This window comes from Pongo abelii, chromosome 1, assembly GCF_028885655.2.
Source record: "Pongo abelii isolate AG06213 chromosome 1, NHGRI_mPonAbe1-v2.0_pri, whole genome shotgun sequence".
Taxonomy (NCBI): domain Eukaryota; kingdom Metazoa; phylum Chordata; class Mammalia; order Primates; family Hominidae; genus Pongo; species Pongo abelii.
In genome coordinates this window covers 136,384,714-136,400,945 of record NC_071985.2, presented here as the reverse complement: position 1 = coordinate 136,400,945, position 16,232 = coordinate 136,384,714, and the positions used below count along the sequence as shown (strand labels likewise).

At 39.6% G+C, this 16,232-nt stretch overlaps 1 protein-coding gene across 1 annotated transcript in view; it reads right to left on the bottom strand.

The window, feature by feature from the left end:
- The window catches only part of LOC100437218 (NADH dehydrogenase [ubiquinone] iron-sulfur protein 5-like), a 43,892-nt gene extending 28,555 nt beyond the window's left edge, over window positions 1-15,337 (bottom strand). Inside the window, exon 1 of the mRNA XM_054549050.1 lies at window positions 13,115-15,337. Coding sequence (XP_054405025.1) covers window positions 13,115-13,535 — 421 coding nt within the window. The 5' untranslated portion in view covers window positions 13,536-15,337. The remainder of the gene's footprint in view (window positions 1-13,114) is intronic.
- Between the last annotated feature and the right edge of the window lie 895 nt (window positions 15,338-16,232).

The following is a 16,232-nucleotide window of genomic DNA, read 5'->3' as shown; positions in this document are numbered from 1 at the left end:
ATTCTCCTGCCTCAGCCTCCCGAGTAGCTGGGACTACAGGCGCCCGCCACCAGGCCTGGCTAATTTTTTTGTATTTTTAGTAGAGATGGGGTTTCACCGTGTTAGCCCGGATGGTCTTGATCTCCTGACCTCGTGATCTGCCTGCCTTGGCCTCCCAAAGTGCTGGGATTACAGGCGTGAGCCATCGCGCCTGGCCTAGCTGTTTGTTTTGTAGGTACTACTGCAATATGAAGTATCACTTCAAAACATACCAAATAGAAAATAATTTATTTTAACTTCATTTTACTTAATGTTTATAACCTAATCACCATTTTATGAACTTGCTTACAAAAGTCTATACCTTCAAATCTACAAAATACAAGTTTACTACAATGAGCATTTAAAATTTCATAACTGTTTTCATCTACATTTCCTGTTCATGCAAATACTTCCAATGGGCAGCAATATTTACGAACATGCATTAAACGCACAACATGATGTCTTCTGTTAAAACCTTTATACAGTGTCTTGGGGAGCTTAACCAGGAAAATGCTTATAGCTGTAATCCAACTCTGAATACTGCTGATAAGGCTATCAATATTAAATCTTTGACCGAAGAGTTTGCTAGAGTTGAGTTGAAACCTTGTCTTAAATAATTTATTAGTGATCACTTATATAAAACATAGTCAGCAAGGTAACATTATAAAATACAGTTTCACGGCCGGGCGCAGTGGCTCACATCTGTAACCCAGCACTTTGGGAGGCCAAGGCAGGCGGATCTCGAGGTCAAGAGATCGAGACCACAGTGAAACTCCGTCTCTACTAAAAATACAAAAAATTAGCCAGGCGCGGTGGCGGGCGCCTATAGTCCCAGCTACTCGGGAGGCTGAGGCAGGAGAGTGGCGTGAACCCCCAAGGGGGAGCTTGCAGTGAGCCCAGATCGCCACACTGCACTCCACCCTGGGTGACAGACTGAGACTCCATCTCAAAAAAAATAAATAAATAAAATAAAATACGGTTTCACTACAAACACAAATTGGCAGTCAGATTTGTGTTTCTGGCAGAAAAAAACATGTCTAACTTTTTAAATGAATATAGTTTAAATAAATTATTCTGGGAAATTAGACGAAATAATTTCATTTTTATTTAAATACTATGTAAAAGGTAATCAAAAAAGAAAACCAAATTTTTTAATCTGGAAAAAAAGCTGTTTTTTATTATTGTCTTTCAAGATAATAAGAGTGGTTTTCTACAGTTAAAGTAGAGCTATTATACCCAGAATTGTGGAGTTTACGAATTTTGACTATAAACTTGATGACTGTATTTATCTTATATACAGAAACTTGCTGCACTGAGCAACATACAATTTTCTACTACCATGATAGTGTTCATTTTAATGTTCATATGCAGAAAAAATGAAACAGTAGCCACTGACAATGAATTGTATACTCTAGAGCCATCTGGTGATTTGTGCCTTGGGTTAAGAGTTATTGGGTTGTCATCCAATTATCAAATATCTTCTTATTTTTCTTCAACTTTTTGCTGTTCAGCTCAAGGACATTCATCACCCCCTGGGTGGTCCCTTGCTAAGACTTCACCTGCTCTGCAGTATGCTCTGTCTCTTCTCCCCAGCCCTACCAGGCTGCTTCATTCCACTTGGCTCTAGTACTGTCCCATCCCCTGCTCACTGACGGTGTCATCTTTGGTGATCATATGAGAGGCAGGAGTCCCTACTGTGGGCCTTGAGAATCGAGTCTGGACCAGAGTCTGAGGACTGATCCCCCAAAGAGGTGGGGGCCCCTTAGAGCCTCCATAGCCGTTCTCCCAGCTTCAAACCGGCTTCTAGTCATCTTCCTTGTTGAAGACCATGGCCGTCCCCTTCTCTGAGGTCCTGTCATGCCCCCACCACTTTCTCCAAGAGTAGGTGCAACCTAGATGGACTAAGGATGAGTCTGAAGGTACGTCAGAGAAAGGGAGTAAGTGGGGTGGGCCTTGAACAGCGGAGGCAGGGGACTCTAGGCAGCAGCTGTGAATGAAGGGCAGGAGGTTTGGTGTGTGTTTAAATGACCAGCAGGACCAGACCAGAGCTGCAGTTGGGTTCTGGGTGTTGGGTAGGATTGTGTGCAACGTGTCCCCATCAAGAAAAAAGATGGGGTTTCTAAGGGTATGTGTGTGTGTATTTATCTTTCTGGGCTGAGGGCTCAGGGACATTTGGATAAGGTACTCTCTCCAGCAGTCACCTCTCCCACACTCATCCCCACAGCCAGCTGGTCCCATTCCCCACTCAGCCTTCCTTCCTAGTCACTGAGCCTCAGAGGCCTCCAGCCAATAAGAGAATGAGGCTCCAAGGGTTCTTCACCTCCTCCTCTCTCCTGGATATCTTCCTCCTTCACCCCAGTCCTGCCCTGCTCCTGACTGGGCTCCTCCACATCTCACAGCCACTGTAGGATTCCTCAGAAAGCATTCACAGGAAATCACTCCTCCCCTGCTCCCTGGCCCTTGCTTTATTTCTATTGATGACTCCCAGACTGGTGTACCCTTCTCTTCACAAACACTGACCTCAGATGCTCCACTCATGCCCCAGACCCTGTGCCTCTGGCCTGTGGTCTCCCTCTATGGCCACTCATTTTGTCCCCCATCCTCACAGTGCTGATGGTTTCCTCTCCCTACCCCTGCCCCTCCCTGCCCCCATTCTTCACCCAGAGGGCTGGAAGAAATTTGAACCCTTCCCTTCCATGTTGTACTCTTTCCCCCCTTCCCCACGGTGGCCACTAAATTATGTATATTTTGTGGAAAGAACTCTGTATCTCAGGGGATGAAGGAGCCTACTCTGTTTTCCTATCTCTGTGCATAAACATACTATAGACCATTACAATAAAAGTCACTTAGATTGAATTTTCCACCAGCTCAACAAGGTAAGGGATTGAATTTGAAGTTACGTGAATTTTTTTTTTAAGTTAATATAATACATCTTGCCCTCTTGAATTTGAGGATGAAGTTCAGGGTCTCTACATGTGGGAGCCAGGAAAGATTTCTTTTCACATAAGAAGATAAGTTCTAGGAGGAAGAAACACATTTGTCTTGTGTATCATTTCCACAGGGCATAAAGTAGGCAGTAAATTAATAGCGTTTAAATAAATGAGTGACTAGATAAACACATTAGTATAAATGTCATTATTAGTTATTATCCAGCAGAAGGCACAGAGGAAGAACAAATAAGTTTTGAGTCCAGAAAAGAAAATTTCCCAAACACTGGAGGACTAGAGACAAATGACCAACATATGGCAACCTGAGGATACAAACATGCCCTGTTACACAGAGGGCTGATAGAGGAATAGGCACTTGGTGTTGGATTGGGGCTGGTAGGGGTGTGGGACATTGAGTAAGAATGACAAAGACAAATTTGTTCCCAACCTTATCAAACTGATGGAAGAAAGGGTTGGAAACCTATTGCTATGAAAGGGGACCTTTGAGCCTTTTAAGAGAAACATCTTAGAAAACTTTTGCAGCCACACTGAAGTCAATCTCTCCAGCTGCAAATTTCTCTTCAGCCCCTGTTTTTCCATTTTTTTTTGCCCTGTTCCTCTTTTAAGCAAATATGAGCTCAAAGTGAAATGGGAGAGTTCCCTGACCCCCCTCACAGGACATGTGACAGGGATGTGGTTCTTCTGTTCATGAGCTCAAATCCCTTACAGGAGGGGGAATATGCAGACAGTCAGGTGCAGGAGCTATGGCAAGTGATTTTGGGCTCCGACCCCATGGTAATGTCGAAGGGTGGGTGCCTGTGACTCCCAAGGCCCAAATGAGTGTGCGTCATAGTGTGCTCTTTTAGCCTTGCCATCTGCCAACATTAAACAGCTCAGTGGACCCTCTGCCTTTTCACGAGGGCAGAGGGCCAGTGTGACAGCTTTCTGTATCCTGAGATCTTGTCCAGTGTCCAGGAAAAACCAGGTCATGCATGGACTTGAAGGATGGTGAATTTGGGGGTTTTATTGAGTGGTGGTGGCTCTCAGTGGGATGGATGGGGAGCTGGAAAGGGGATGGAATGGGAAAATGATATTCCTTTAGAGTTTGGCCACCCAGAAGCCTATCTCCTCTCCCACCATCCTCAGTCAAACTCCTCTTGACGTTCAGATGCTTCTTCTCTTCTCTCCTCTGTCATTCTTCTGCTCTTCTGTTAATCTGTTTGTGGAGCCTAGGGTTTGGGGTTTATATGGGTACAGAATAGGGGAACATAGCAGGTGAAAAGGCAACTTTTGGGTGTGCAAACAGGAATACCTGTTCCCATTTAGGGCCATGGGTTTCCAGGCTTGAGGGTGGGGCCTTTACCAGGAACCGCTGTCTTCTACCCAGTATTTCCCTGTCTCTTGTCCATATCAAAAGGCTCTCCATCATGCACCTGGAATCTAGCTAGGCAGCTGGTAACCAGGAAGGCTTCTAGGAAAAGCCCAGAAGGGAGGCCAACTAGATACAGCTTTTCAGTCTTTCCTACCATCCAGTCCTGATGTGGCCTGCTAGAAAACCTTTTCTCACAACTGCTAGCCAGTGGAGACAGAAACTTTCCCAGAACTTACAATAAGAGGTCACATGGAGGTCAGGTCCTAAAATAATCTGGAAAAGTACCTACCACAGAGGTGATTTTCCTCCTTTCCATGAACTCAGACACTCCCCTATTCTTCCCTCTACATCCTTCCTAGGGAAACTCAACAATATCTTCTCTTTCATGAGAGAGCAACAAATGATCAAATAATTAATAAGACAAGCTATATATTGCAATGAGGTATAATTAAAAGGTGCCACACATTTACCAACTGGCTCACCTGTAGCCCAGCATATGGGAAAAATCCTTCACTTTGCTGAATGTATCGAGCCACCTGCTGAGAAAACCGTGTCAGCCTGACAGTGCCTGACTTAATTACTTCAAACTTAAAATAATTAATAAGTCCCTCATTTTCCAACAGGAAAGCACTTAATGCTGTTCAATAAAATAATTCATAGCCTGTGTAACTTGCTGCAGCCAGGAGGTGTTTTTTTTTTTTTCCTGTAACTTTGGGTAATTTATCCACTACACATTTCGAATGATGTTTTCTCACTGAGCCTCCCACAGGTATGTGAGTTTTGATCATTACATTTCTTCTAGTAAACCCAGTCTTCCTCAAATGCACCAGGGAGAGCCTGGCTTTCACCTCTTCCTCCCTCTTGCTAATCCTTCTGAGTCCTGGGCTTCATTGTAAATGGTCTGAAGAGTCTTTTAGCCTCAAAGCCTAAATATTTGCTTAAAATAAATGTAGAAACAGGTATAGGGAGGTGGTTGAGTGAAAGGAAAAATGTGTGCCCAGGAAACAAATGCAAAAGAAGAGAGCACAATAGCGAAACATTGATGAAGGATGTACAAAATGAACCTGAATTTCACCTTCTTCTGGTAGGCCTTCATTTGGTATCTTTGCAGGTGCCTGCTTGAGGTAATATGGATGCACAGGGCAGTGAATCTAATTTTTGAAACTGTTTAAAGAGAGGTTTTTTAGTCTGTAAGCACATTTCTTTTAAGGGGAGAAATTGTCTTTCAATATGCCTAATGGAGATCAACAAAGAAAGCTGTGGTTTCCCGAAGGTCCTATATTTGATTTCTGCCCTAAAAAGAATGTTTATTCCATTCTAAGTAGATCACTTTTAATGGCAAATTTATTGTTAGAAGTTCTGTAAGACTATTCCATAAATGGGTTAAAGACAGAGTGGGACAGGGGAAGGAGGACAAGAATAAAAAGCTAAAATATTTGCTCTTTGTGAAAGCAAAACCTTTGCCAGGAGACTCTAGGTGCCAGTACACTGGTTCTCAAACTTAAGTGTGTGCATGATAACCACCTTGGATCTTGAGAAAATGCTCAGTGCTAGGAAGTAATATCGACAGAGACTCTGATTCAACAAATCTGTAATGAGACTTGGGAATCTGCATTTTTGAAGACTCAGATGATCAGATGTGATCAATGGTCTACACTTTGAGAAACATTGCTGTTATCAGCAACGCAGGAGTTGAGAGTTGCCTTAAAGGACCTGAGAACTTGAAAATTTGCTACTAAGGACAAGCAACTGAAATTAACAAACAGTTACTATTATCAAATGTCCTTAAGTTAAAGCCAAAGTTTTCTGTGTCCCTTCCAGTAAAATAAGCTGTATATAAGTCACCGGTTCTGGGCAGAAGGCAGTGACATTAAAATTTTTCACTTAAACTTGATTTGTTTCAAAGTCCTGCTTGCTCCTTTGATGGAAAAAAAAATCATAAATAAGTGGGTGAAAGGTCTCACTTTGTATTCCAAACAATATTGTTTTAAAGTTGTAATTAGACATCCTCATTGGTGCACAGATCTTCTCCCTGGAAAAAGGATCCCTACTGCCCTTTCCTTTGATAGAAATTCTATCCTCACAGGGGCTTTACTGAAAACTGTGAGAAAAACCTCTTCGTGCCCACCACTTTGTAAGCCACCCCAGCAGTGGATTCATGAAGCTGTCCGCACAAATAAGGAATCCCACCTTAAAGAGAGGGATGAAAGCACTGAGGGCAATATTGGAATATGGCTGGGCATTGTTTTAGACAGAGAGTAAGCGGAATGGAACTCTTTGGTCCCACTCTCTTGGTACCCTTTTCATTATGATCAAAATATCAAAGTACAAACTCTTGCCCAAAGAGGGGAGAAATCTCTAATTTTGACAGATCTATAATAATAATGATGAGTTTGCATCAAACTCTCCAGATAACCAAAAGTTACTCCTTATTATAGCCTGCTGTATAACACCGAGGCTTTGGCAACAAGCAGCTCAGGGTTGAAGCCCAACTCTGCCCTTCACTGTCTGTATGATTCAAGATATGTCATTTACTTCTCTGAAGGCCGGTTTCCTTATCTATAAAATAGAGATAATAATAAGTCTTATTTCACAGTGTTGTTATGAGGATTAAATGAGATGGTTTGATAGAGTGGTTGGTACAGGGAAAAAAATGTTTTCAATGTGAGTTATTCTCACTCCCCTATAAATCCATAAGAGCAGCAGTGTGGCTCTACTGTTTGTCACTGTAATCCCAGCATAGACTCTGGTTTCATAAATACTTTTGGAATAAAGAAAAGAAGGAAGAAAGGAAGAAGAAAGAAAGAAGGAAGGAAGGACAGATTTGAAAAAGCAACTAACTCCAAGGCAAAAAAGCGACAAGTGTTCAGAAATCATAGGTTGTCTCAGACTATGGTACAGTAAAAATAATATATAAAAACATATGTCTTTCTCCCAAAAAGTCTTTTGCAGTTCCAAGCAGTGAGTCAGAATCTGTCCAAATTCCATCTGGTGGCACTGGCCTCTCAACATGAGTCTTCCAAGGTAACTTCAACAAAAGAAAGGAGTTCTGGAGAGCCATGCCCAAGGAGTGACTGTATCACCCCTGTTCAGGTCCATTGGCTAGAACCCATCACATGACCTACCCAGCTGTGGGGCAGTGGGAGATGGAGCGTGCCGTGCTCCAAGGGACAACAAGAGGGCCAAACACAGGGGAGCACTAGTAATGTTTACTGCAGCCTGTGTCCTGGCATCCAAGTCTAAGGAAAGGCAGTTGGCAAAGGGTGTATAGGAAAGCATTCTGAAAAGACACAACAAAAATAAATATGTTAAATAATCTTTTTTTTTCTTTACAATATCATGGGATTTTCATCTGGCGTCTGATATTTTCAGGTGTATAAGAGAACTCTCAAGGAAGTATAATACAGTGCGAACTGAGTTAAACCTTTTATTCCCTCTCTTTCTCTTTCTCTCTCTCAGACGCAGGCAAACACACATATGACAAAAAAAACAATGTCTATTTTTTCTCTTCAGGCAGAAGTCCTCTCCATCCACGATAACCCAGACCCTAGGAGGAGAAAGAGAGGAGACATGCAAATGTTTGTTGATATCTCATTATTGAGAAGCATCAAGAGATATTAGGAATGGGTGGATATATATCTCTGGCATGTTAACTGTCCTGAAAAAAAGCCTTAATTTTCATTCCACTGGATAAACAAAGCATGGCAGCTTTGATTTTGAACTACCAATTGACTTGGACCAGATCCGTACATCTAGGACAATTAAATTATGGCAGAGTTATTCCTTTTGGTAACCTAAACACTCAATGGAGATAGCTGCACAATTAATTCACTAAAATTTTTCAGTATCCAAATCTGGCCAGAACAACCCAGATGTAATTTGCTCACAGTACATCTCGACAATGTTACATAACTTGAGCTTGTAGGATTCTTGGACTAGAACTATTTCTTTTTTGGGTCATAAATTTCTCTGCAGTTTATCACAACTTTTAGTGCCTTAGAATTAAGGTACTGTAGGTTAATGCCATGTAAAGTGTTTTAGTTAGCTTCACTATGGTGAAAAATCAACTTTCAAAGTCTCAGCAACTTACAACAACAGACATGTTACATATTGGCAGCTGCAGTCAACTGCTGTGGCTTTGTTTAATCTTTTCTTTCCAGGACTGAGGTTAAAGTCAGGGTTGTGTTTCAGATTAGGAGCAGCTCCTTTTTGAGATATGCCATTCTCAAGAAGAGAGAAAAAAGTAAGAATGTTGCTAGAAACACACAATGCCTCTCAGATGTAGCATGAGTCATGTCCACTCACAGGTCATTGGCTAAAATTAGTCACATGGCCAAGAATAGAGAAGTATACCTATTCCCTTCCCTCAGGACACACTGCAAGGTACATGGCCATAGGCAGGAAGTATAATCCTCATATAGGAAAAGGAGGGAATATTTGTAACAATATAATCTCCCAAAATACTGAATCTTTCTCATCTTAATATCCCTAGGGCCTAGCACAGGTGTCCAATGAATATTTATTAAATTGCATTGAATATTCATTGTATTGAATGAATATATCATTTCAGCATAAGTCAGTCATCTGAAAGAACAAGTATTTTATCATTACGTCTATCACCACTATTATCATCAAATGGTATTTTTTAATTAGCCATGTATACCTAGTACTTATCTGAGCATTCTACAGGTAACAATAGATTTTACTGATTACTTTTAGTAGTATAACAATCTAAAGAGAAAAATAATGACAAATAATTCTTAAAAAGACATTAGCATACATTTTCATTAACACAAACTCACAATTTTCTTTTTGAAAATACTGTTGATAATGCCCATCAAATCCTAATAAAAGTAGAATTTGTTTTTCTAAAACTTGACTTTGGTATTTAAAATTGTATTTCTTCTGCTGGAAACATTTTGGAGGAACGCCAGAAATAATGGGTAAAGATATGAATGATTCTTCTCCACAATGGATGTAGAAATTAAAAGTCATCTCAAATTTGTTGATTCTGAAGGCAGCCACTGAAATAGTTACACGTTGAAGTACAAAATGAAGATTGCATGCTCAGGCTGGATGAACTCAAAATATAATAAAAGTTTGGGATACATTTGAACAGGGGCTGGTTATGCTGCTTTTGGATAAGCATTGAGGCAAAATGAAATTCTGAGACTCTGCCAGCACCCTCTTAAGAATCTGGGTATAGAGGCTACGCTACAGCACATTCACTATCACAGAAATCACTCATTTTAATTTGCATCCATTTCAGGAGTTGGTCACGGGCAAATTCACACATCCAGAAACTAGCTTTTCCTCAAAGATACCAGTATACTACACATTACATTACAAGAATCAGGACTAATACCTTTATCCTGTAAAACAATGCAGTCCCCTCCTAATTGCAACTGGAAATTGTACCAAAGTTATCATTTGTGCTCAGTGAGTTTGCGAATTAATCCATTATGCTGTTAAAATCCCAGCGTCTCTTATCACCTGCCGCTTTAAACACTCTGGTTGCATTAACAGCGCTGCCCCGTCAGCTGCCAACTGCAGGAGCTAGAGGCAGCTAAGAAGTGAATCCTTGAACTGAGAAATTCCACCTAGGGGAGGAGACGCAGCTTTGACTTGCAAACAGGGCCCAGGAATCCAGCAGAGCTATCTGGAGAACCACCTGAATCATCGATCCATAAAACCATCATGAAAGTCAATGTCTCCTCCAGCACAGATCAGAGTCAGGCTTAGATAAAATGCTGTCGGTAATGATAACCCTGTTCTCTGACCGTGGACAAGACTAAGGGATCAGTTGTGCCTTATTTCGAGGAAACCTTGTGCAAATACTAACTTGAAAATAATAGTCAGAAAAGCCACGCACCCCTTGTTTTGAAATCGTTTTCTACACATATGTGACTTGTACGTTTAAAGGTTGGTGTTACCTTTGAGGAAATAAGCCAGTATTGCTGATTAAAATAATATTTATTTTCTAGAGTGCCACCATAAACCTCCTACATTTGCCTGGCTGCCAACCTATAATTAATTTGCTAGTGTGCACTGCCTGTCCCGAGATTTCCACAGAGCCAAACTAGTATTTCTCATTAAAATGAATCCTGAAGGCACTTTGCTATTGTTTAGTCTCAGAGAAATATTGACAGTGGTTTTCTTTTTCCCTCCATCAACATCATTGTTTTATAAACACTAAACGCAAAATAATTTTTTGCACACCTTTGAAGTATTCCTTATCAATAATTCATTCAGAATCACAAAGGAGCAAAATAGCTGGGTGGTCGAAACTGTAGCAATGCTAGGAAAATCACATCTGCTTTTAAATCGTCATATTATTGAGTTAAAGCTTCATTGAAGGCACAGTAACATCCACAAGCCCGTTGGTTTCTCTTTGTGCTCAATTCAGCTGTGCCTTTTAAGTCAGCTTTAGGGGGTTGTTTCAACCAGTATTCCAGATGACAGCACTAGGGTGTGGGCACTCTCGCCTCCATTTTCGTTTAAGATGCCTCCTGAAAGAGCAGAGCACCTGTGTTGTGTTCTGCCTCTGCCTCGTATTGTGGATAATTATCTCTTAATATTGAGGTTTCGTTTGCCTGATTTTTATACTATGCCCACCAGGAAGGAATTACTCATACTCTCTGATATTCAATGCAGAGTCAAATCTATTGCCACTACTTAAATAAATGTTAAATAATAAGAATCATATGGTGCTGCTATGAAGAATATCTGTTTAAGAAAAGAAGAATAAAATTGAAACCTATTACACATGTGCCAACGATATCCTCTACAGGATTCAGATATAAAATATCAGACTCTCCATTTTCCTTTTAGTGTTGGATGAAAAGGCCACGCTATTTAATTATTCCAACCATAGGTTAAAGAAAATAGCCATTAGCTCTTTTGTTAAAACCTTCTTCTACTTTCCTCATTGATTTGAAAGTTAATAATGCTAGTGGTTTTCTATGTCACGGCATTGAGTTTTAGAAATACTGAACCTTATTCCTGAAGTCTAAAGTGATGGTAAACCATTACAGAGAGTGCATATCACAAACTAAGATATATCTTCTTGAGATTGTTAGGCATGTTAGAGCTAATGTTATTTTAGAAACTATAAAAAGGGAAATAAAAATGATGGCTAAGGAATCCTGCTTATAAACTAAACCTGGACTGTTATCCCTTGGCACACTCAGAAACCCATTTAAACTTTCTCTGGAGGTTAAATGAACACCCTTCTGTATGTCTACTCACTATCCAAAAGCAATGAAATCTTATTTAACCTGAGATAAATCTCTAATGTCACTTTAACCTATCATCCACAACAAAACATAGCATTGTGCAAAATTATTGAATTAAAAACACCAATCATATTCTTATAACTTGATTTCTTGACTTCAACAAAATCTCTTACAGTTTTTTCTTTTTGGCTTCTTAGCAACAGTCAAAACTTTCTAGCTAATTTCATTTAACTCGATTGGGAAACAAACTTTTTAAGAACTTTTAGAAACTGACGGTCAAAGAAAACTAAAGCCAGATCAACCTTTCACAAGTAAAGCTATAAATGAAAGCTCATCTCCTCAACTGTTTATTTAGTTCTGGGTTCTCAGCAATGGCAGATGGTACTTGGGATATACCTAATACTAGGCTTAAGAAAAGCAAGGTTTTATTCTATTTCATCATGTATAGAAACAAAAAACTGTAGGATGCTGTGGCATGTGCCTGTAGTTCCAGCTACTGAAGAGGCTGAACCAAAAGGATTGCTTGAGTCCAGGAGTTTAGCACACTAAGACTCTAGTGCACCAGGACTCTAGTGCACTAAGCCAATTGGGTGTCCACACTAAGTTTGGCATCAATATGGTGACCTAGGAGGAGGGGACCACAGTTTGCCCAAGGAAAGGTGAACAGGCCCAAGTCAGAAACCAAGCAGGTCAAAATTCCCATGCTGATTAGTAGTGGGATCAGGCCTGTGAACAGCCACTGGGCTCCAGCCTGGGCAACATAGTGAGACTCTGTCTCCAAAAAGAAAGAAAGAAACATAAAAAACTCAGCCAGATTTCACAAACTGAGAAATATGAATAGATTAAAACTGTGTATTATATTACCTCAAGAATAAGAGACCGGCTGGGTGAGGTGGCTCATGCCTGTAATCCCAGCACTTTAGGAGGCTAAGGCAGGTGGATCATAAGGTCAGGAGTTCGAGACTAGCCTGACCAACATGATGAAACCCCGTCTCTATTAAAAATACAAAAATTAGCCAGGCGTTGGTGGTGCACACCTGTAATCCCATTTACTCAGGAGGCTGAGGCAGGAGAATCGCTTGAACCCTGGAGGCAGAGGTTGCAGTGAGCCGAGATCACACCACTGCACTCCAGTCCGGGTAACAGAGGCTCCATCTCAAAAAAAAAAAAAAAAAAGAATAAGAGACTAATAGTGATCGATCATAAATGGTCTACAAAGTAAGCTAAGACTAACACATCTCATTTTTTTTTATGAGATAACATTCTGGCATAGAAAGACATATATTGATCAAATTCTCTCACAATATACTCAAAGATAATAATGTATTAAATATTAGCCATTAATAATTATTAGCCAACAATTATTAGTTATTAATAATAGAGATTATTCACTGAATATTTACCATGTCAGGTACTATTCTAGAGGAAATTTTATATATGTTATATATGTATTTGTTTGTGGATATATGCATATAAATTATGTATGTTATATATGTATGTGTTAATGTATATATGCATATAAAATCTCAGTATGTTCAATAATCGTTTGAGATTGGTATTACTATCCCAATTTTTTAGTGAAGGAAATAAAGCTGAAAAATATTTTATAACAGCTGGGTGCAGTGGCTCATACCTGTAGTCCCAGCACTGTGGGACTCTGCTCAGGGGCCAAGGCTCCCCCTTGCGCATGTGCTGAGGTGGAGGGGTGTACTTCCCTTCCTTTATCAGCTTATTCCACTGCTTCCTGATGGTAATCACACGTCTCATCGTTTTCTGCCAAAGCATACACTCTATGAAATAATCATATTCTATTTTGCACTCTTTCTCTGCCCAAATGCCACCAATTCCATGTGCACATTCTATCCATTCTTTTTCAAAAGGATGGCATCGAGCAAGAATCTTGTAGGGCTGTTCAGCACTTTGGATTGTCAACCACCGATCTACGTTAAGGCCAAACCTTTTCTGCACATCCAAGAAAGGCATGGCATTCTGATGCTTGTGCCCTTGTCTCTTCTCTGGCCGCTGCTTCAGGATGATTTTACTTTTCAAATTTTTATATGACACAAACCTGAAAAGAATAGTTCACTAATATGTTAGATTGCTAAATCTATTTTGACGAAGAGCTCAACGCACAGGAATAATGTACCCAAATTAGATACATTTAATATAGACAAGCCTAAAGGGGATGACTTACTCTAATCTTGGTTTCAGTAAGAAAAAAAATTTACAGATTTTAGTTGACCACAGACAGCACAATAATGCTGCCCCCAAATTAATGATCAGGTGCCTTATTACCCAGATGGAGGAAAACAGTTCTCTCATTGAACTTTGTAACTGTCAGGTAATATCTACAACATGAAAAGTCTCCAGAATGTGAGACAGCTTGTGGGGGTGGGCCTCTTGGAGAGGGCTTGGAGAGGGGCCTCTTGCAGTTATCACCCGGGTTAGAACATAGCAGGTTCAGCTGGGGAACTTTTCTGAAAGTACCCAGGTCAGGGCAGCCGCCTTCTGATAGCCTCCACCCACCCTGGATAGTGCCATACCTATCTGATATGATAGATCTGTTCAGAGACATCAGCTGATGTATTTTAAAAATGCTTCCCCAGTGATTCCAGTACATTACTATATACTTTGCATCTTATGCTCCCCCAAACCTTTCCCAATATCCCAAGTAAAAGCCATTTATCTACCAAAGCTACAAAGTAGAAACAGACACTAAAAATTACATAGTGGGAGAAAAATGTCAATTTATCTTTGTATACAGTGACCAGAATTGAGCAACATATTAGCTTAAATATCTTGGCATAAAATCAATAATTGAGAAACCAGGGTTTAAACATTGTAATAACATGTTTAAAAGCTTAAAAGCTAAGATTTTTAGAGCTAGACAGATTGAGAGATCTTTTTTTTTAATTTCTGCATTGTTCTTTGTCAGTTTTTTGTTTTGTTTTGTTTTTTGTTTTTGTTTGTTTGTTTGTTTGGTTGAGACAGGGTCTCACTCTGTTGCCCAGGTTGGAGTGCAGTGGCACAATCATGGCTTACTGCAGCCTCAACCTCCTGGGCTTAAGCAATCCTCCTACCTCAGCCTCCCAAGTAGTTGGGACTTTAGGTGCACATCACCATGCCCAACTAATTTTTGTATTTTTAGGAGAGATGATGTTTTGCCGTCTTGAGACCAGGCTAGTCTCAAACTCCTGGGCTCAAGTGATCTGCACACTAGGATTACAAGTATGAGCCACTGCACCCAGCCCCTTTACAAGGATTTTGACCTTGGTAAGGTTAGTGACCTCAGTGACCTCAGCCTCTCTAAACCTCAGGTTTCTCATCTGCAAAATGGGACGGTAATCGTTACTCAACTTGAATCTCAGCTTCATCACTTCTAGCTATACAGCCTTGGGTAGATGCTTAACCTCTCTGTGTCTTAATTTCTTCATCTGCAAAATGGCACAACAATAGTATCTACTTCATAAGGCTTAGAGAGGAATAAATGAGTTAATATATGCAAAATATTTAAACCATGTATGGCTTACAGTTAACCTTCAACAAATCATAGCTATTATTTACCCTCTCTTCACAATGGAGATTATATAAACTGCCCTATCTATTTTATAGGACTCTTAGAAGAATCATATAATGTGCTGAGTGAAGAATTATTTTCCAAACTGAAACTCCAACTGAATGTTAGCTAGTATTTGTATCAGGCATAAATTCACAAAGCTTTTGTATAAACTTAGAATTTAATATTTTTAGTTTGTGTAGTTAGCTCATTAACCAGGCATGTTTGGGCACTTGCAATGAATTCCAAAATGATTTGATAAAAATTTTACATATGTATTGAAAATACATACTAAGACATTTATATTTTCAGAAAACTTCAGGAAAAAATCAAAAGTGGTAAATTTCAAAACAATTTTTTTAATGACCTCCCTTTCAGGGCTTCAACATTGAAAGCAAACAACTGATTCTGGTTTTGTTTCTGTTTTCCCAATCATACCTGAAATTGTTTTTAATTGACTTTACTTATTAACCTTAGAAAAACGAAATCATTGGTTCACAGAGATTCCAAAACCACTCTGAGATTCCAAAACCACTGCCAGCAGAGATCTTTTGCTAGCCATAATTAGCTGAAACATCTTCTAAAACATGGCTTTGAGTTGCACTTTTAAAATCAATCTTGCTATGTTTTAAGCTTCTACAATGAATTTCTCTGTGATTGCTGTTTAATAAACAGTATTTTGAATTCATGTTTGAATTCTCTTTAGAATTTCAACAAAAAACCAACTACATTAATTGGTTGTTTGTTTTGCTTTTTCTTCTTCTGTTTCACATACACAGTTCAAAAGCCAAAATTCCACCGATACAACTAAAATTCATGCGGGCTAATATTATCAAATTATTATACATATAGAATGGCTTTCTAAACTTAGCAAAAAAAAGAAGTCTTGTATCAAATCATCTTTAAAGGACTTGTTTTCATTTTTTATCATAGTACCCAACCAATGAAAAGTCATGCTGTCGCAAAATTTATTGGATTTACTGAACTGTGTCTTCAAAGAAAAGGTTGTTTTATGAAGGAAAGGAACTAGCTTTTCATTTTCCTGATCAGAAGATTATCTAGTTTGAAGTGAACTGTTATCTCAAAATAAATGAGAAGCGGCAATATAAGCTAAGTGAAAACCC